Here is a 21,089-nt window from a genome sequence, read left to right as displayed (position 1 = left end):
GCTGGGCAATTCATCTAACACGGCATCCACTTGCTATAAGGAAAACATCGAGATTTTATGGCGAAAAAGCTCTTAGCCGCCCTTCTGAGCGAGTAAGGGGAGACAAACCAAGCGTACAAGATAATCCACTTGCCTCTGAACGTGACGTATTTCCGTGAGAAAGGAGGTTTGTGGCAGTTTGTTGTCATCTCCATCCAATGGTGAACCGCTACATTGTATCGGCACGGAGTCCTATTTCACCCGCAATTTTGTTTGATATTATTGATACTCGCGTAACACATCCAGCAAAAACAACTTATTGGGTTGCAGGAAATCTTCAAAAAATGGAAAGCGACGGTTGAAGTTTATTGTTGAAATATATAATCATGGTGTTGTTAAGTTGTTTGCGAATGACAAGCAAGAAGGGAGAGTTTAATTGATGACTTCTTGGAGGAAAATGGGTGCGTGCGGGTAGCACAAAAAAAAATAATTTCCTGAAGCAAGTGAAGGGAATGAATGTAAAGTTGGGTAGTTAACGCACAAAAGAAAGGAAGAGAGAGGGGAGTCTCCGCTTGGAGCGAGGAGGAAGAGAGGAAAAGGAAAATGAGGGGAGCATGACGGCTCTGTCCTCATGGCTGTTATCTGACTTTCTGAGGTAATTGTTTTGACTTTTTGTATTTTCTTCTAGTTTTTGTGATGTCCACGAGTGCGATGTGTCATACGCAGGGAGGAGAATAGAAGCAGAGTGGGTGGGAACACAATGGGAATATTTGCAGAAAGCGTTGCACGATCTCTGCCAGCAGTCTTCACCAGTCCTCCCAGTCAGGTGAATTTTCCCAGTCTAAGACACCGGGTACTATAGTCTTGTTAAATGCTGCATAGGTGGACTTTATTACCAGTAGAGTAGCATTTTTCCGACTTTGATTTTTGATTTGTGATGCCTTTTTCATGAAGTTTACAGTTGGTAAGAAATTCCTTTTATCATCAAAATTAAAATTGTCTTCATTTGATCTATACTTTAAACTTTTACTCTGTTTTCCTCCTTTCTCTTTCTCTTGTATATATTCTGCCTGCTTGTTTTGGTAACTAAAGTTGTCATCAGAAACCGGTTATGAAATACAAACATTACCAAGTTGTTACTTGAATTTCTTTCTTTTTTTTTGTTAGACTTAAACTGAGGTGGTTCAGTAGTAATTTAATTTACTTTTTACATTTAAAATTATAAAGGCATGAAATCTCTGACAAAGAAAAACCTTTACACCTCAGCTCACATTTTTTATATATTTATCCCATGATGTCACTCTCCATACATGAGGCTTTCAGATATTGGGGCACACATAAGATTAAAACAAAACACATTATTCTCAGAAAAAGCAATACCACCCACTTTCACAGTATTCAATGGTTAGGATTTTGGTGCCTGTTTTTTTGAGGGGGAAAAATAACAGTTTCTTGTTTGTTTTTGTTTTTTTCAATTATTATTTGCTTGTACTTTTCTTTTTTAATTTCAACAGTAAATGATTTACTTTGATTTAGTTTCACTAAATCAAAATAGATAATTACTTTTCTATTTTGATCAGTGAAAAAGAGAGAAACATCTCAAATTACAATGTTTTTCTATCATCATCAGAACCAGATGATTTTTAAAAATGAATTTACATTTTCTTGTAGATCTATTTCTCATCATTCAAATTGATAATATTTTAGATTTGCCTAGTCTTTCCATTCTTTTTCATCTATATTTTGTGATTTAAAAAGTCATGGCACAACACCTTTGATTAGTACAGAAGAAATAGACCATTACTGGTGTCTGATGAGAACATGCAATTACCAAAACATGCACTGACCACACACGAGTTTTCTTAATTTTTCGTTTTTTCTTTTACCTTAAGCCTTACAGCTAAAACCCGCATCAAGTAGCTCTTTCTATCAGAGTAAGGTGTGAATTGCTGTGATAAATCTCATTTAGTGCTGCTCCTCAGGCAAAGCTGGAATTGTTTAGACCTAGCGATACACTATTCCTCTTCATATTGTCATTAAATACTATATTTATGCCTACTCGGATATAATCTCTGCGTGCTCTGTTTGAACAAACAAGTGGGGTGTGGGGGGAACGACTAAATCCTGGAATGATTTAGTATACATCAAATCTTGCCCCGAGGAAAACATTATTGTTATTTTAATTTCCACTGAGATGTCAGCAGAGAGAGGAAATCAAGGTCACCAGCACCAGCATGGCTCCAAGCATTATTCTAGGATGGATTACACACTGAATCAAAGTTACTCTGTAAAGCTCATATTTATTTATTTTCCATGTCTTTGTTCAGCCTACATTGTGCCCAGGATCAAAGGTATTAACAGGGATTGCAGTTATGGTTTTATAGTAGTCCTCATCTCTGAAACCTCTATGTTTCTATCAGCACAGAGGGTTAAACTGTACTGATAATTTTCTGGCTTTGAAACTTTTCTAGGAGACACTAAATGGAGATACAGTGTAGGAGGAAGATGTGTGAAAACAAACTGCTCCATGGTATAACTCATCTATAACTAGGGCAAAGGGTGACATGGATGAATGGAGGTTCAACCTGGGAAGCAATGCTCAGATTCACATAGCTGTTTAAAATTGGGTTGAATCCCTCTATGGAGCATTATTTACACAATTGATTGCTTCTCCAGGATACTCTGCTGTCGCCCCACACAGCACTTCATCAGGCTTCTCCATCTCTGCAGCCGGTAGGTTGTGGGAGTAAGAATGGATCTAGTTTCCGACTTCGCGGTGCACACACTGCTCCCATCCAGCTGTGCACGGCTGTCGTGACCGTGCATGACATGCCTCAATGCTGCTTCTTTCCGACCACACTCCTAACTTTGATCAGCTTTCCCTCCCAGGAGAGGAAGCTTGGCTGTCAGTGGCACTTCACAAATGCTGCCGCTTGCTTGCCGAGCCTTGGTTTCCAGCAATGGGGGCAGCCCAGAGCACATGGTGGGTGTTGATTTGGCTGAAGGGCTCCCTGAAATAGAGCTGGAGTGCTGCATATGGTCTGTCACAGTTCCGTGTGCTCATCATTACCAATGCAAATCGTCTGTGCATCCACATGAAGGCTTTGAAATCACATCTCTCTTGGCTAACACTAATGCAGACAAAGTTAACTGAATGTACATGCCCTATGTGGGATATGTACCTTTTACATGGGCACATGGGAACAATATAATGAGCAACTGGGGGTTAAGCATATTTCTTGTGCATAAGGAAAATCAAATTCAGAGGATAAAAAAAAAACACCTGCACTTGTTTCAGATAGCTATCTATGTTTGACAAGGTTTTCTGAGATTAACTGCTGCTGTTACTGTATTAGCTTTGCAATAATTTTACATCATTTCCTCCTCATTTTTTATTATAAATACTGAATTTGTAATTACAACCCCCTCTGTAATTATTTGAAGAGAAGAAAAAAGAAAGCATTAAGACGATTTTTTTTATTATTATTGTAACTGCATGTCTCACAGTGAAAAATTAGGAAATCCAACTTTTAATTTAATTACATTAATTACAATAATTACAATTAATTACAATAATTCAATAGATGAAGTGACATAGCAGCATATTTTTTCTTGGATGCTATTCAAAACAAAAGACTAGAAAATATGCCAAGCATAACACTGTGGAAAAAATACCTCCCTCCCCCCAAACCCTCCTAGGTTTCTTCTGTTTATGATTTTTCTGGTCAAAATTGATAGTTTTGGATTATCAAACATATCAGACAGGATAAATACAAAACACAGTTTTAAAATGAGGATTTCATTTATTAAGGGGAAAAAGCTTTCCAAACAATCCTGACCCTACGTGGTAAAAAAATAATTGCTCTCTTTGTAATTTATTAATTAACAGTGATTAGCCAATTTTTTTGGCTTGATTTCCAATCATCTAAACATAACTTCTAATTCAACACGAAGTAGGCTAAAACATCTCAAAAAGCGACACTTCTTGACAAGATTAGAATACAAAAAGAAGGATGAACAAAAATCTTTTATTGATATATCACTCTGGAAAGCGTCACAAAGCTATTTCTAATGCTTAACCACAGCAAGCACCATAATCGATAAAGGAGAAAACTTGAAAGAGTGGAGAACCTCCCCAGATGCAAGCCAGACTAAGTGTTCATTGATGAATCAACCAGGAAATCATTAAGAACCCAGAAAAAAGTTGCTAAAGCATTGTAGATTGAACATGCCTCATTTAATGTTTGTGATCTTGATTGATACTGGGAAAATATGCCACGCTTGAGAAAATTTTAAGGCAAAAACAACACAAAGGCCTGCCACATCATGCAGAAGCTCTCTCGATGTTCCTCAGGGAAAATATCCTAGGAACAAGTGAAAAGTGGATGGTTTTGGAAGATGTGTGTGTGTGTGTGTGTCATGCCATCTGGTGTAAAACCAGCGCAGGATTTCAAGAAAAAGTACATCAACGATACTGTCAAATTACTGTATATCAATGTTTGGTGGTTAGGTGTGCTTTGCTGCTTTGAAATCTGGATTGGGTCTGACTAAAGGAGTTTCACAATCAAAGCTTTTTTTCTAAAGCTTCTCCAGTTTTTACAAGAAACAAGTAAATAACTGATACTTTGATATAGAACGTATCATTTACTGACTTGATGCTGCTGTAAATCTGTCAGGAGACAGTTATTAATAATTAAGTGTCTATTTAAATGTGTTAAAAGGTTTTTTTTAATTATTTTATGTTATACAACATGTGTACATCTATGTGTGCTTTTCTTGTGGCTTTTGTAGATTTATCTCCATGAAATCTTTAAAAATAGGAGAGAAAAACTTGGTGAAGAAATTAGAACCAAGGTTAAACAGTATAAATGAAACCTAAATTGTGACCCTGAAAAAGACTGCATAGGGACAGAGAGCACAGTGAAAATAGAAGAAAATAACTGTCAGTAAAAATAGCTTATTGGAAAAACAGCAGCTCAAGACACTGTCTGGTACATTGTGTTGCAAAATGACAGCAACTGTTAAAACTATAAAGGTGTAAACATGGATGAAGAATTAGTAAATCGGTACAGAATTGGCCTGAATAATTTAAAAAAGGTTACTATATTTTGTGACCTGAGAAATATGATTAATGTTAAAGGTGCCTCCCTTATCAGTCTGTAATTGTTCAACTGTTGATGTTTATTCAGTCAAGACATTGACTGTAAAAGTTAAGACCATTGTAGAACTAAAAAAAACAAAACAAATAGGGCTACACAAAATGAAGAAAGCCTGCAATTGTGATATTATTTAGGAATATTGCGATCTGGTAATTGAGTGTTTTATTGATTATTCTAGTAATTAATTGAGAAATTGGACAAAAAGCAAAATGTCAGGTTTTACAGAATCTACTTAAGCTTATATTTTTATTTTTTGACATTACATTTAAAACAAATTGTAAATAAAAGTTGATTTTTTTCTTTTTCAAAATCTATGCTCATTTACATTGTTTCATTATCTTTTTAGATAATTTATTTGTTAACGTAATTTTAAATCCATATCTACTAGGAATATAAATTCTAGTTAGGCCTTAACTATGCGTCATTACTAAAACAATATTTAGCAAATCACTAGGTGCCATCATGGTCAAAGGTTTTTCCACAATTTTTAGGGCTTTTTCATGGTAGATATATGTAGTGATTGTATGTTGCTATGAAACATAATCAGATTTACATGTCTCCTATATTATAATTACTAACAGTTAAAATAAATCATCTACACTGTGTTTATACATTTACACAGTTTTAGGTTTTTAATCTTTTTCTATACTTGTTAGCTCAGTGCTAATGAGTTCAGGGTAGCTCTTGTCACCGACTACATTTGAAGAGCTGAAAGCTTTAAAAGCTTTAAAAGAAAGTGGTGCTTGAAATCATTCTTCTTTTGTCCAATATATTTACCGCTAAGGGAACATATGCTGTCATCACTGCTTTGCATCAAAAACTCTTTCCTTACAAGCATATTGCCACAAGTAGGATTGTGCCCAAAACAGCCTTTCACTGAAGCATCAAGCACTTGAAGCAGGGGCTTTAGGGTGTTCAAGAAATCCAACAACTGGCTCTTTCAGTGGATTCATGTTATCATTTGCCAATATTATACGTATATATGGCATATTGCCATTTTCTCAGACAGGAGAAACTTTTAGGTTACCAAAGAATCCACTTCAGTTCTAGAAAAAAAAGGGTGTAAAAAACAAACAAATGTTCTGCATGAAGTATCAGGTTTGCCCTGGAGAAGATTGGGATAATGTTATATTATCTGGTGAAACCCTATTCAGACTATTTATGACATCTATAAAAAGGACTGTCCGGAACACAAGTTGTCTCTTGATGTTCCCTAAAAACATTGGTATGAATAATAAAAAAAAAAACATGTCAAGACCTCCATGTCCAACTTTGTTCAACCATCCAAGAGCAATTTGGAGATGAACACTGGTGTAGCACCAGATTACAAGGCGACAGCAGTAAATAAAGGTGGATCTCAATTAATTTGATTATCATGAAACATTTATTTATTTCAACTTAAGAAATGAAACAAATTTTATAGATTGAATGCATACTCACACACATTTCAAGCATTTACTGCTGTTTATTTTGACCATTACAGCCTATTAGTAATGAAAACCCCAAAATAATAATATATACATTATCAATAATCACAGATATTTCAACAGAAATGTTATCCTCCTGAATATTTTGTGCGTGCCAGGCCAGTATTTTTACTCAATACTGGGTTGGGGCTCTTTTTGCGTGAATTGCTGCATCAGTTGAATGTAGCAGAATGTGATCAGCATATCGCTTTGCTGAGGTGCTTAGGAAATCCAGCTTGCATTCAGGTATAGAAATGTTCAGCTTGGTCGTGTCTCTCATGTTCCTCTTGTGCGGCCAACTTCTTTAGCAATGACCTTTTGGGGTTTATGCTCCTTGTGGAGGGTGTCAATGACTGTCTGGTAGACAAATGTCAAGTCAGCACTCATCGTTATGATCGTGTTGAAGGCCATCACATAGCATCTCTGTATGAAACATTCTCTTTGAACTGGTCTCATGTAACCCTGTAAATTGTTGAGAACTGAAAGGTTGGTTTTTATTAAATGTAAGTTATTCTTCAGAATATATCATTTTGTGTGTTAGGAACCTATTGAATATTATGAATATATAAACTTTGTAACTTGGATCACTGAATTTGTTGTGATCACTGCTAAATGGCTCAGGGACTACAACATAAAATTTAACCAATAATCTTTCCAAACTTTTTGAATAAATTAAAGTGGAGCCTAGCTTCAGACAACACTTGAATCTGCATATCTTTACTCTGTAGGGACTATGGCCTTGGGGTTAATGAGGTTAACAAAATACTAATTGCTGAACTGTGTGCCGTGCATGCCTGAGCCGTTCCTTCTCTCTGTTGCCATTCAGGAGCTCCACTGTGTTCCTCAGCCTCCTTGGCTGTTGAAACCGAAGAAGCAACGAGAAATGCCTATGATGAATTAAGGGTTTTGATTGGAATTAGCAGTTGTTGCTTCTTGTCCTCCAATCAAATTATACACTTGTCTTATCACTGTAGTGTAACTCCCACTCACAAGTCTGTCAGCAGTTTAAAACATTGGGCTCTGAATTATTAATTTAAAGCTCTCCAGTTATTTAGCATACAGCAGGTCACTTATTCTACTCCTGCATTTTTACAGCCAAATTGACTCCTGCATTGCACTGTTCCTGACAGAGGTTGTGCAACTGATTTGTGTTTCCACTGGAGTTCAGTTTGAAACGTTTTAGCTCTCCTGTGGTTTGAAGGTTGAAGTTTCATCTCATTTTTAGGTCTTTGATGTATATTGTAGGAGCAAGCTGCCTCTTGTTGCCTCTTCTCATGACAGTGTTTTGAGAGATTGAATTTAGCTATTTTGTTTTGATACGCTCGTTATATTCCACAATGCAGTTTGAGGGGCGAGATGCTCATCTTTTCCTCTCCATCTATGTATTTCTCCCTCTATTCAGTGTCAGCAGACCGCTGCTTGTGTGGCTCCAACACACCATCTAATGAGCTCAGAAGAATTACTCCAGAGGAAGAGTGACAGCCTCTAGTTATGTTTCCAGCACCTCTCCTGATGCACTTAAATTACACACCCACTTCCAAATGTATCTGTAAACCCACAGATGCAGTCTGTGACTTACTCCTCTTTGAACACTGTGGATTCATATATTCTCTGGAAAGTGGTATAATTGTCTTTGAAAATGGGAGAAGAGAGTATGTTCATTGTTAGAAGGATCCTATATATACTGATCAGCTACAGCATTTAACAAGGGCAGCTTAATGAAGCGACATTATTCACCTTATTGTAAGGCAATATTCTTATAATTATGCACTATATGCCCAACATTTTCTAAAAACAATGGTGGAGGATGCAGTTTATTAGTATGGCAGAGACCCCTTAGGTAGTTAAAGGGTCAATATTATGTATTTTCTGTACACATAGTGCCATTTTATACCACTACGTCCTCTTATTTTCAGTTGTTGTAAAGATGCTATATGTCTATCAAACATGACTTAAAAGAAGTTTGACTTTGCAAAAGAAGTTTGCAAAGTCAGAGACAGAAACCCAATTTCAAATAGAAATTGGGTCTCTGTCTCTCCTTTTCCTTTCTTTTGCTCCTTTTTTTCGGACATCATTTTCATCATGTCATCACGATTACATTTCTCCATTAAGCCACCTATAGCACTCTTTGGAGCATTGGACTGAGAAGCAGTTTGTATGATAAGCTCAGCAGATGTGCAGTTCCACAACTAGTCTGGTGGAGCTAAGTGAAATACATTTTTGGGCTGCATCATTGGCTGACACACCTCTTGTATACAGTACTGGATGTAATGTGAAGTGGCGGCCCCAATATTTAAGCAAGGTCAACTAGAGTGTGTTCCAGTAATCATAGAATCACAATACTCAGGAGCTCCTGAGTATTGTTAGTTTACTCTAATTCTGTTGGAAAGGAGACTGCCAGATTTAGGAAGAGCATTGTCATGGACAGATTGACTAGAATTTTCCTGTCATAGTGGCTGAGAGGGTCATCAGTTTGGTTGACTGTTCTGTATGTGTTTTGTGGATTTGAAGAAGCCTTAACACCATATCTCTTAAACTAATTTTGTGGAATACTGCTGCTGCAGTCCATATGAGTATATGGAGTATATGCAGAGTTAATAATGAGCTTCGCCACTCATCTAAACAGGAAAGATGAGAGAAAGGCATGAGAGTGACCATGAGAGAGACCATGGTCACTCTCATGGCTGCCCCTTGTCTCTGGTTCTGTGTGAGATGCAGTTCGTGGACTGCATCTCAAGCCGTATTTGTGGAAAGGAAGGTTTTCTGGTTTAAAAACTTCGGGCCCTTCTCTTTGTCTTTTGCAGATGTTGTATGAAGCATTGACCTTCAATGTACACTCAGCGGTTCTACTTGAGTAGTAAGTCTGAGGTGGTGATGCTCTATGTCTGAAGCCATAGCTCTTAACTGGAAAAGGATGGACCCATTCCCTTCAGGTTGGGGGCCAGTCTCCTCCTCATGGAGAGTCATTTGATTATCTTGTTCATGACTGGTTGTGGGTGTAGTGAGAGATGGATAGACAGCTTGTAGCTTTGTGTGCAGTAATACCAACATTTCTCTACTCAAGATGTCAAGGCTAAGGAAGAGCTGAGCCATTTGGCAAAATATTAAACTTACTAAATAATTTACTGAGCCAAAAAATGAGATCCTGAATACATGCAGCTAAGATGTGTTTCCTCCAATGGATATCCAGTCTGGATGGATGTATATCTAAAATGAATATTGACAAAAATAAATAAAAATAAAAGTTTGTCCAGATAAAATGAAACATGAATAAATCACTGCTCACTGTGATATGTCCTTGTTCATTTTGTGACAATGCTGAAGTAAAAGGAGCTGTTTCAAAAGAAACCTGATAAACCTTGAACCAAGGCACAGTACTGCTCATAAGAATTACCCAGCAAAGTCTGGTCTACCATTTGTTTGATATAAATTCTCACCATACTTTTTTCAAAAATAATAAAATTTTTCTCTCTCAAATATAAATGAAATTGTTTCCCTTAGATTGTGTACAAACCCTAACTTTAAATTTTAAGTTTTTTTCTAGGGGATAATTTTTTCCTAGCTTTCTTCAAATTCTCCAGCGGCATAATTATTGCTATATCCAATAGTTCTTGCTAAATAAATGCTAAATGAAGGTAACCAAAGCACTTTTTAAAATGTTTTAGATTTGTTATCTATGAGCGTGTGAATGTGTTCATGAAAAGGTGAAGCACTTTGCGGTCCGCTGGAATTGATAAAGCGCTATACAAATACAAGCCATTTACCATTTGTGACTTCTTATTTCACTGGGTTAATAATGAGCTTCGCCACTCATAAACAGGAAATATGAGAGAAAGGCAGATGGGTGTTAAGCTGTATGAAACAGACAATGATGTTCACTCGGGTATGAATTAAGGTGTTCAAGTACTCAACTGCCACTAAATACATCTTGTTTTAATTATTACTGTGTGCTTTACTGGTGACATTGTTATTATCATATGTATACATGTCGGTCTCCGTGGTTTCTCAGTTTCATTATTTTTTCTTTCCTAGGTGTATAACCAGATTCCTTGTGTCATTGTATTCTCCCTCTACCCTTCTTCACCTCTTCTATTCCCATCTCTCTCTCTTTTACCTTTTTACCCCACAACTCTCCCTTTCTTTTCTTTTTTCTCTATTACCCTTTCTTTTCAGTCATTGTGTCCTTTACATTTGAATTAAACACAAAGAGAAAACATGAATAAATTAGAAAATTAAATAAACAGAACAGACAAAGGCTAATCACCCACTCATTAGTCCTAGGTAAATGATCTTGTGTTATTTTTCTAACAATTTTTCTAACTAACAAAATGTATTTGTTTTAAGGCTTTTTACAGATCTTTATTTCCAGGGTGGCAAACGTATGGAGGGTACTGTATACGGTTCTTTTTCAGCTACCAGCATTTCTGACATCTAAAATTATCCGATAGTGCTACATGAATAACTATTTAATTTCAGCTTTGATACATTGGTGCACTTCTATCTAGAGGTCCTTTGTCTTCCTTTTGCCATTAGTATCATAAATGTGCTTGGAACTCTTGGGGTATGGTGTATATAATTATCATACATTACATCTAATGCATGATAATAATATGTACATTAAATGTCTGAAACATGAAATAAAATATTTTGGGTTTTTTGCAGGTCCTTTGATGCACATAAATTAAAAAAAGAGAGAAAAAGCACAACTTGGCATATTGATTTGTGTTTACTTCATTTCACGCTCCCACCAAAAAACACATATCCTGCTCTTTTCTCTGCATCTTGGTACATAACAAAGAGTCAGGAAAAAACAGGGAGCCAGAAGGCAATCTAAAGAACCTGTGATTTTTCGAACAGATGCATAATGGTGGAAGACAAGGAAAACCCAAATGATTGTGTAGTTACTATCTCAGTGTAATTAAACTTCTGAGATATAAATTAGTTAAACTTCTTTTTCTTCTCCCTGAGGAGAACTATTTGAGCTTGAACAAACTGGTGCCAACTTGTGAATGGTCATATTTGCCTCTGCAAAAAGGCTATAGCAACTTTCTTGGCAATTGGTAAACTTTAATCTGATTTGAAAACTATTTTTTAAGATTAGCCTATTCTTCTTAACTCACACAGGTGTGTTTTTTTTACAATCATTTATTGTTTTGAAATAAAATCTATTATTCTTATTATTCTTATTCTTATTCTTCTTCTTCTTCTTATTATTATTATTATTATTATTATTAGTATTAGTAGTAGTAGTAGTAGCAGTAGCAGATTTGATACAGTTTCGTCTATGGGTAAATACAATTGGTTTTCTTCCTGCAGATGTGAATCATCCTAGCAGTTTTGCATGACATATGTACTTTGGTGCCTCAAATGCTTAAAAAGTCTCAAACATTGCTTTTTTCCATAGAGGAAGACAATATTTATCTCCCTGCACAGCCAGGCAATTAAGATTGTGCTTGTAAGAGAGACACGTATTTACAGGCATTCAGCCTAGGCAGACTTAACAAGAGATACTTAAATAAACAAATTCATGCACAGGATGTTCATCTGAGTGTGTAGCTGTCAGTCTGTCAAGGATATTTACAAGGCACCTGGACGAGATCAGTTATTGTGGGTGTAGGTCAGTCCTGCATGTTTGTGAAAAATAAATAACTAATTCGCCAATGTGTTGTGGAAGGGCTGCAAGCCTGCAGCTTGACAAATTTGCTGGCATAATGATGCTTTTTGACGGCATTAGGAATGTTTTGCAGTGCCGCTCATTTTTTATCATTGGCATGATTTGTTTTGCAGATATCCACAAGATACAGGAATTTCCCCAACTTACCTCAAAGTCTTTCTTTAAGGGCTTCTTTTATCTGACTCAGAGAGAGGCAACTCAAATGACAGCAGAGTAGTCAAAGCTGAACATCTTTCTGTTTGAACTTCTGCTCAAATAATGGTTCTTTTTTTAAATCTGACATTTTATTTTACTGTTCGGTTAAAACATGTTGAACGTGACCTTACCAAACCTAATAAGCAATATTCCAGAATATTCAAAAGTGAAGAACAGTGTCTGAGTGAATATTTAAATACATTTTCACCTGGAAGTTCTTTGTCTTTTTTTTTTTTTTTTTGCCATTAGCAGTATGAGTTTGCTTGGCGCTGCTGCTGTACTGCAGCAAGATGCTTACTGTATATGATTATCATACATTACCATTTCATGTCTCTGGAATGTAAAGTGAAATAGAAAAATGAGATTATTTTTCTGTTCTGATCTAATATTAATATTTTGCATATTTATGAAAATCTTTCTTTCTCATAGTCTTACAGTGGACATGAAGCTTCTTAAGGTGAATAATAAGATGTGTGGGTGATCCCCAGTTAGTCTTTGCTTGGGTCTGATTGTCATCTGCAGGATTATATTACTGCCCAAGACTGACCCAGTTTGGAAGGCCATGTTTTTGTTTATAGCTTGCTCTGTCCTCTCATCTCTAGGCCACTGCTCTACTTTGCTGCTGTAAGGTAGAGCAGCCCAACTCTGCCTGGGAAGCAGCTTCAGACCAACACACAGTCCACCCTGTGAAGAGTTCTCCTTTTAATGGATGCCCGGGTGGCTCTGCCAATTGTGTGGACAGGTCTTGTCCTTCTGACAGCCGAGTTGAAGTGGATTGATGCTGCCGAGATTTTCACCAACACATGGGCTGTCCAGATCAATGGGGGCCCTGGGGAGGCAGACCGCATCGCCAGAGAGCATGGTTTCATCAACCAAGGCAATGTAAGTTTTGCTCATAACAAGATACTTTTTTTCTAGGTAGTTGCACAGTGAATGCTCTCTGTGGAAGTGTCTGCAGTAATCTGTCTTATATGCACACCCAGCAGCATAGGTGCATATCAATTAAGAAGAAATTCATTCATAATTCATTTCAGTAATTCAGTTCAAACTGTGGAACTGTTATTTTAATGGGATTGTTACACACAGAGTGATATGGTTGAAATATTCGGATCCTTTTGGCTTACAGCTACAAAAACCCAAAGATCTCTCCCTTAAAAAATGTTAAATGTCCAAAAGATGAAAAAAGGCACTCTTAATACAAATTTTTTTATGCACTTCACCATCAAAACAATTCAAAAGTTTTCCAGCAAACTTTCATTGATTCCCTGCACACTGACTGCTGAGAGAACTGTAGACAAACACAATAATGGAAAATTGAATGGAAGGATAAAAAGATTTTTTTTAAAAAGATACACAACCAAGAGTTTGAGGATGTTTTTGAAGGGAATGGATTGTAGCTGGAGTTAGTGCTTTAGGAGTAAACACACATAAACATTGACTACCACTGTTGCAGTCCTGGTTTTCAGCAATTTCTGAACTGGAAACCATTTTGACAGCATCTTACCAGGGATGAAGAGAAACATGATTGCTACTTTTGTACAGTGATCTTTAAAAAAAAAAGTTCATTTTGAAATCAAGCTCCCAGCATCTGGAGGAAGAGCGGAGAGGCACAGAATTTCAGATACAGGGTAAAGTTTCCACAGTCACTGGTGATTTAGGTTGCCATGTCATCATCTGATGTTGATCCACTGCATGTTATCATGTCAAAGATTATCTACCAGAAAATTTTAAAACACTCCATGCTTTTTCTGTGCTAGCATGCTTCGTGGAGATGCTGATTCATATTCCATTGGGGTTTTGGCAGCTACCCACGCTGTCAAAAGTGCCATTACCTGATTTAGGCACCATAGTGTAACTCTGCCTTCATGACAAGCAGATCAGCCTAAACTCCGCAGAATCTGTGGATCATTGTCAAGAGGGACAATGCAGACCAGCTGAAGGTCATTAATAAATCAACCCCTCAGCTGAGCCTCAGGTTGATTGCCACCATACCACACCACACAGATGCAGTAATTAATGCCATATCCATAAAAAAATATGGATAATGTCTTGAAATGTGCAACAAATTTAGGCTTCATGAGTGCTCTAAGTTTCATGTTCTGGATTAAATTATGTAAATCACTAAAATTATTTTCCCATAATAGTCTAATTGATTGAGATCCTCTCGTATTACTTTTAACCATAAAGTTAAACAATGAGCGATTTCGTTATTACATTTGCTGGACATGAAAAGTTGAACATCAGTGAGTCTAGTACGAAAACCTCCAGGGTTTCGTACTCATTGTTCTGCGCATTGCTGAAGGGTAACCTCTTGTTGTTCTTGCGAGCTTAACTGGAGCATACCTGATTCACTAACTCTTCACGACTGTGTTTACAAAAAAAGGACACAGATAATTGTGTTGTTCAGAGTTGGAAGGAAGAATTTTAGGTTTGTTGGCAGTAAACATTGATAAATTTTATTCAGAGCACTTAAACCTCTCTTTCTGTTGTTTTTCTTAGGCGATTCTAATTAATTAAAATTGATGTGTCACAGTTTTTCGATACACAACAGAAGCACAATTACCAGGATAGGTGAAGATGCTGAGGGAGAAGTGGTACTCTCAGTGGCATGTTATTAAATTCACTTGAATATCAAAATGCTCCCAAAGCTAAACTTCACATATTTGTACTCAGTACTTGACAGCAAGTTGCTGTTTGGTTTCCACCTCCCTTGTTGCTCTTCTCGAGACTTAAGTTCATTTGCATGCGTCTCTGCGGAGCTGCCTGAGTGCTACATACACCAGTGAACAGACTTCTGCGTTTTAAGAATAAGAATGGATTCAGCATTCCCTCCTCTACCCACCTCAGCTAAAGAGGATTTTCCAACAAACAGCCCTGAAAAATTAATTTTTGCTCAGATTATATTATTTATTATGTGAAGGTTATTCTTGGGTGTTTTAATCTCCTGATCCCTTTCTAAGCAGTTGCCATAGTGACTAATAACAGATTGGACATAAATAAATTTGTGTCAGTCGTTAAATGTTCTCCTCTCCTATTAAGTGTTAAATACTTTAAATCCTTAAAGTATTTACCCAAGATCTGACAAAATGTGATTTTTTTTCTGTTAAATTTTTACATTTATTTCCAATTGATCAGTGCAACCTTACAGTACTCTTTTAGTCTTAAAAGTTTAGTAATAAAGTTCACTGTAGAGTGAAAGAAAGGTTATCATAATAATGCTACAATCTTATTGAATAAGATTATCTGGCATGCTTAAGTTTCTTCACCCACATTGCAAAAGTACCTTCCAGACTTTATATACAAACAATGTATTTTTCTGTTTATTTCTTTTAACCAAACCACAAACATCTTGAGCCCCTCTCTTCTGCCCATTTTCTTTGAGATTACATTTAGATTTTTGTCTTCTTGGTTAATTAGTGATGCTTTAAGATGATCCGCTGTTTCTGAATCACAAACAATTTACTCATTCCACCCCAGCTAGACATCAAGGACCTTTCAACTTGGATGCCTCATTTCTGTATGCTCTTATCCTAAAATATTTGTTATACAGGAGAAACCAAATAAGTAGATATTAGTATCTAGTTCCTAAGTGGATGGCTGGGATGAACAGTGATGATTAATAGACTTTGTGCATTTCTTGTGCTCTGGGTACTGTAGGGTTATATGGGGGCATAGGGTTAGGTGAGGATTTGTAGAGCTGCGTGCTTAAAGGGGAAATGGCTTCTTCATTTTCCCATCATCTTTGATGCTTGTTCTGAAAGACACTTGAGGAGAAACAAGAGGCTGATGTATAATGAGAAGGTAATGGGATTTTTATCACTAATGTGATTATGGGATCACCGTTTCACTGATTATTTGTTCACAGTAGTTCCTATAAATATGTAATATGTAATATTTTATAATTATCATTTTATAATTATCGTTTTGTTTTTTCTCAGTGTATCCCTCTGTATCCACAGAAATTGTCATTATGTTTTGGCCTAATTTCCCTCAAATGGATTTCGGGGGACATAAAGTATGTTTTCCTCATTTTTAGTGTGTGAATGTATTGAATCCCAGGAATTGGGTTTAAATGTCATCGAGACAACCTACTGGCCAGGAGCATTTAACAAGTTGTCACAGAACATCATTATATCAGTTTCCTTGTAATATGATCAATATTTTTTTCATTAATTTGTTGTGTTTGCGTAGGAGTTCTAAGACAGACCAGAGTTTACAGTGAAATGTCATGTTGTGCTCTTGGTGAGCTGACTCAGAATCATTGTTTTCATGAGAATGGGCATGCTTTGTGGGCGTTGACTGACTGAATCACTGGAGTTGACGTCTATCAGAGTCTTTTTAAATGTCTTCATCTCTGTGCCTCTTTTTCACCCCTCAACATCTTGATCTACAGGTCTCTTTCTATTTATAGCTGCTGTTTCTTGTATTCATACCTCTTGAGCCCTTTCGAATTTTGTCACACTACAAACATAGACTTCTGTGTCGGTTTGGGGATTCTGTGTGACAAAACAACAGAAACAGCACAGAATTGTTTAATGGGATGATAAAGTAACATGGTCATGATTCTTTTTTATTATTTTTTTTACACATAAAACTTTGAAAATAATGTCCCTGCATTTGTATTCAGTACTTTGTAGAGCTGCCTTTTGCTGCAAGAACAGATGCAATTATTTTTGATTCATGTCTCTATTGTACATCCAGAAAATAGTTCAAGCTTAGTCAAACTGGATGAACACCATTCATAAAGAGCAATTATTTTAAGACCCTCCATGAACTGACCATGCTTGAACTATCGACTTACCATGGATGCTTTTTATAATTTTTTCTTTATTTATTGGGCCATAATAACATATGGATCCAAACTTTTATCTTAGCTATTCTATTTTAGCTCTGGATACAGGATCATTGTCCTGATTTGTGCTGGCAGAAGCACATGTGGGACAAAATTAAGCTTTAGACAAATGTGGAGGGTTGTTCTTTGGGAAGAGATTTATTTTTTCCTATAGAATCAGCTTTCTAAAGAGAATCTATGTGAGTTATTTTTTGTTTTTATAAATTGTGTTACGAGATTCATTCTTACTTAGCTGTGGGGAATAAATACAAATAAGCATACTTTAACTAATGTCAAATCAGAAAAGAGGCTATTCAACCTTGTGGGTGTTTTATATGATTTAGTTAACATATAAATTAGCTACCAAAAATTTATGCTGAATAACTGTAAATTGCTTTTACTCCAAATTATCAGATATGATTACAACTAGTTGCATCTTCATTTGATAGACCATTTTCTGTGGAAAAAAAAGCATTTTAAGTTGTAAAAAGTACAGCTTTCTATCAGCATCACCTCATGTAGTAACAGTCAAGGATTTAAGAGCATTCTCTGTTTCCATGTGACCTGACTGCTATTATCTCTCCAGTGGATACCTGTGCAGGGATTCATGCTCTTCAACTTGCAAACTCTACTCTTGCTCATATAAACCGTCATTACTCATCCAGTGTTTTGCAGCATACTGACTAGCAATGTTTCCATCTGCAGAATTTGTTGTTCTCTGTTTCAGACATGACTCTGAAGCTAAAAACGGGAATACTACTCTGAAAAAAAGCCGTGCAGTTTTGCCGGGGGCAGCGATGAATTTCAAGAGACAGAGTTTGCTGAAGTGCTAATGCATTATAATGGTGCTAAGAGAATAATGTAAAAATGGTAACATAGCCCACGCCGTAGCACAGCTACAGTAATGCAGGTTATTCTGTCAGATGTAACTGTTTATTCATTCTTTTTTTTCTCCTGTTTTACTTTTGCCTTCACAAAAGATAGCAGAAAGTGAAAGTTTTACATTTATTCAAATTATTATTCTCCAAAGTGTGAAGTTTGACTTATTCTAAGCAAATCGTGAATCTTCTTGGTCTCAGTTTTAGTGCCTATAACCCTTTAGGTAATAAGTAAAATGAAGCTTGAGTGAAATAGGGTGGAGATGAATATAATTCTGTAACTGGATCCTAAATTTTGTCTCACCATTAATATAAAAAAAGATCACACTGACATTAAATACCAGGTGCTACTTTCAATAAATTTAACGTTAGTCATAACTGCTTTTTAAGCACTGCATCTTAAAACTTTGCTCTGTTTTTCACTATCTAAAATAGCTGAAAAAATAGTGTAATTATGCAAAGTGTCTGTGTTTATTGTTATTAATTAAAAAAATAATACTCATGTTCATACTCTTGGATTGACAGATCATGGCCTATTTTATTTTTTCTCGCTGCATCGTTTCCTTCCAATTATCATTAAGTCTTTTATCCGGACAGCTGCTTTTGTTTACTTTATTCAAGACTAATATGCCTTATAAATACAGACTGAACAACTAATGAAACAGCAGCTCAAATGATAAACAGTATGATTATAACATGTAATGTCAGTTAGAGCTTCAGAAGCTTTGTTTTTGTTTTTAGGCTTGCATATTGAATAGAGAAATAAAAAATAGAACAATTGCAGTGGTTGAATAAAGGACGTGAAACCTGAGTACAAGTTTTTTTCTTTTCTTTTTTTTACAAGTCTCCTCCAAAAACTGTTTTTAAAGAAGGCAATGTTGGTGTAAATTGTAAATAATAACTGAAAGAAATTACTTTTTAATCACTTAGGACCTAATCTTAAAAGCAACTATAACAAAGACGACATATAAAATGTTACATATTTAAATGTTTTATGTATGCTTTTGCTCATGTTAAATTTAGAGCCAGCAGAACGGGGTGGGGAAGACTGAAGAGATGTGGGTTGCTGGAAAGGAAAACCTCAGATATGCAGGCAGGGTGTTTTAGAAAGTAAGATAAGGATGGCTTTTATCCTATATAAATATTGTATAGGTGGAGAGTTAGAAACATCAAAGAACTTTTGATTTTTTTGGGCACTCAAAGTGCAGTGCAAAAAAAGTTTTGATGATTTTACTCAGGAAGTCTGAACTCTTGCAAAAACTATTGTTAGTGAACACCTGCTATCACTAGGGGTGTGCCATATCGTCTAATTTATGGTAATACTGGTGGATTTTTGACACAGGTGAAAAAATTAATATTGCAATATCAAATTATGAAATCACTTAACTTGTGCAGCTCGATGCGGAATGTGGTCCACTCTCCTTTACAGGTTCTTTACCAAACACCACAAAACAAAGAAGAAGCTTCTCAGCTGGGCCACAGCCATACCTGTTGTTACCTGGTTAGGCAGAGCTCGTCCATGGTTGTATCAGAACTGCATTTCTTGGATAGAAAATAATAATTTTAAAGCTTAATCTGCCTGAGGCTTAAATATGAATGGTCTTAACTATATCACTGTAAAATTAGAGTGTATATTATTTGTAAAGATGCCTACTATTACATTTAGTTTAATTTAAAGAAGTCCTGACCAATCATGTTTTTATTCTCTTGTAAAATGCTAATGTTTTTGGTCATATTAGATTTGTTCTAAGGTTAAAATAAATTCCAGTGCGTTCAAGACTTCAGAGCGTCACTCTAGATTGCCATGGAAAAAATTGGCAGCATAATATTTCTAGCAGCTTTTCTCCAGTGCTAGAGGAAAGGTGTCACTTTTTTGCTGATACAAATCATCTCAATATCCCAACACCACAGTAACTTCCCATTAGAGATGCAGATTATTTTAACACCTATATAAGATTGTCATTGCATGTCAGCTGCATTTAAGAGAAGCTGAAACTTTGCACATAGTTTTATAATCATTCATTATTTACATGAACTCAACTCTTTTTTTGATGTTTCATCTTTTAATTATCGAAACCATGAAATAATCCTGCTTTGCATTAATCTAATTTCCCTTTCTTGCTTTTTGCAATTCATCTACCCGGGTACTTCCTTTATTATTATGTCCATGACTGAAGAATATATTGTCATCTTGATTTTTATAAGCGTTTTTGTTGAACATATCAAGCTTGCACGGATGAGCCGTTTAGGTCGTTCCAAAATGTATCATAGAAATGGAGTTTCCACTAAAAGCTACAGAGACTAAAGGATTCCGAAAAATTGTTTGTGTTTTGACCTAAGAAATCCAAGTCATATGTGTTTCTTATTCTCATGACTTTAGGTTATAAGTCTGAATTTCTGCAAATAGATGTTTAGAAGAAAGGCACTGAAAAGGTTTCTCAATGAGGAGCAGTGAGAATAAATAAGGAGTTTGGAAAAATGGTAGGCTGCTCTGTGTGCCTCTGAGATAAGGGACCAGTGGTGTGTGGGGTGTGTGTGTGTGTGTGTATTCTCTGCTTTTATTCAAGTCTTTTCTTTTCAGGAAGATTTTTGTAGAACTGCTCCCATTCCTAATCTTGCTATTATTTACCATGGATGAATGTGAGTATATTGAGGATGGATGTTTGTTGTATTGGGCCTTTGCATCTGCTCAGAGTTAAGAATACAGTATAATTCCTCCTCAACCACGCTGGTCTCTCGGCTAGCTCGCACATTTTCACTGACAGAAATGTTCTTGGTAAAATAGTAAAATTTAGTATGTGTAAATATACCAATAAAATATGTTCTTAGATTTTAGCCGCACCTCAAGGTATTTACCTGTAATTATGTTATTTATTCTTTCCTATAGCTCAATCTTCAGTTGAACTA

The 21,089-nt window shown here is 36.1% G+C and overlaps 1 protein-coding gene across 2 annotated transcripts in view; it reads left to right on the top strand.

Annotated features, from left to right (window-relative positions):
- Nucleotides 1-157: 157 nt before the first annotated feature.
- Nucleotides 158-21,089, top strand: part of furinb (furin (paired basic amino acid cleaving enzyme) b) — a 131,314-nt gene continuing 110,382 nt past the window's right edge. The window contains exons 1-2 of one of the 2 annotated variants that reach the window (XM_032584819.1): nt 158-634; nt 13,076-13,355. In XM_032584819.1, the coding sequence (XP_032440710.1) occupies nt 13,179-13,355 (177 nt within the window). In that variant the 5' untranslated portion in view covers nt 158-634; nt 13,076-13,178. Of the gene's footprint in view, nt 635-670; nt 944-13,075; nt 13,356-21,089 lie in introns of those variants that run through there. The other variant, XM_032584829.1, reaches the window with a different exon arrangement.

Source organism: Xiphophorus hellerii, chromosome 2 (assembly GCF_003331165.1).
Source record: "Xiphophorus hellerii strain 12219 chromosome 2, Xiphophorus_hellerii-4.1, whole genome shotgun sequence".
NCBI lineage: Eukaryota > Metazoa > Chordata > Actinopteri > Cyprinodontiformes > Poeciliidae > Xiphophorus > Xiphophorus hellerii.
This window is presented reverse-complemented; position numbering and strand designations above follow the sequence as displayed.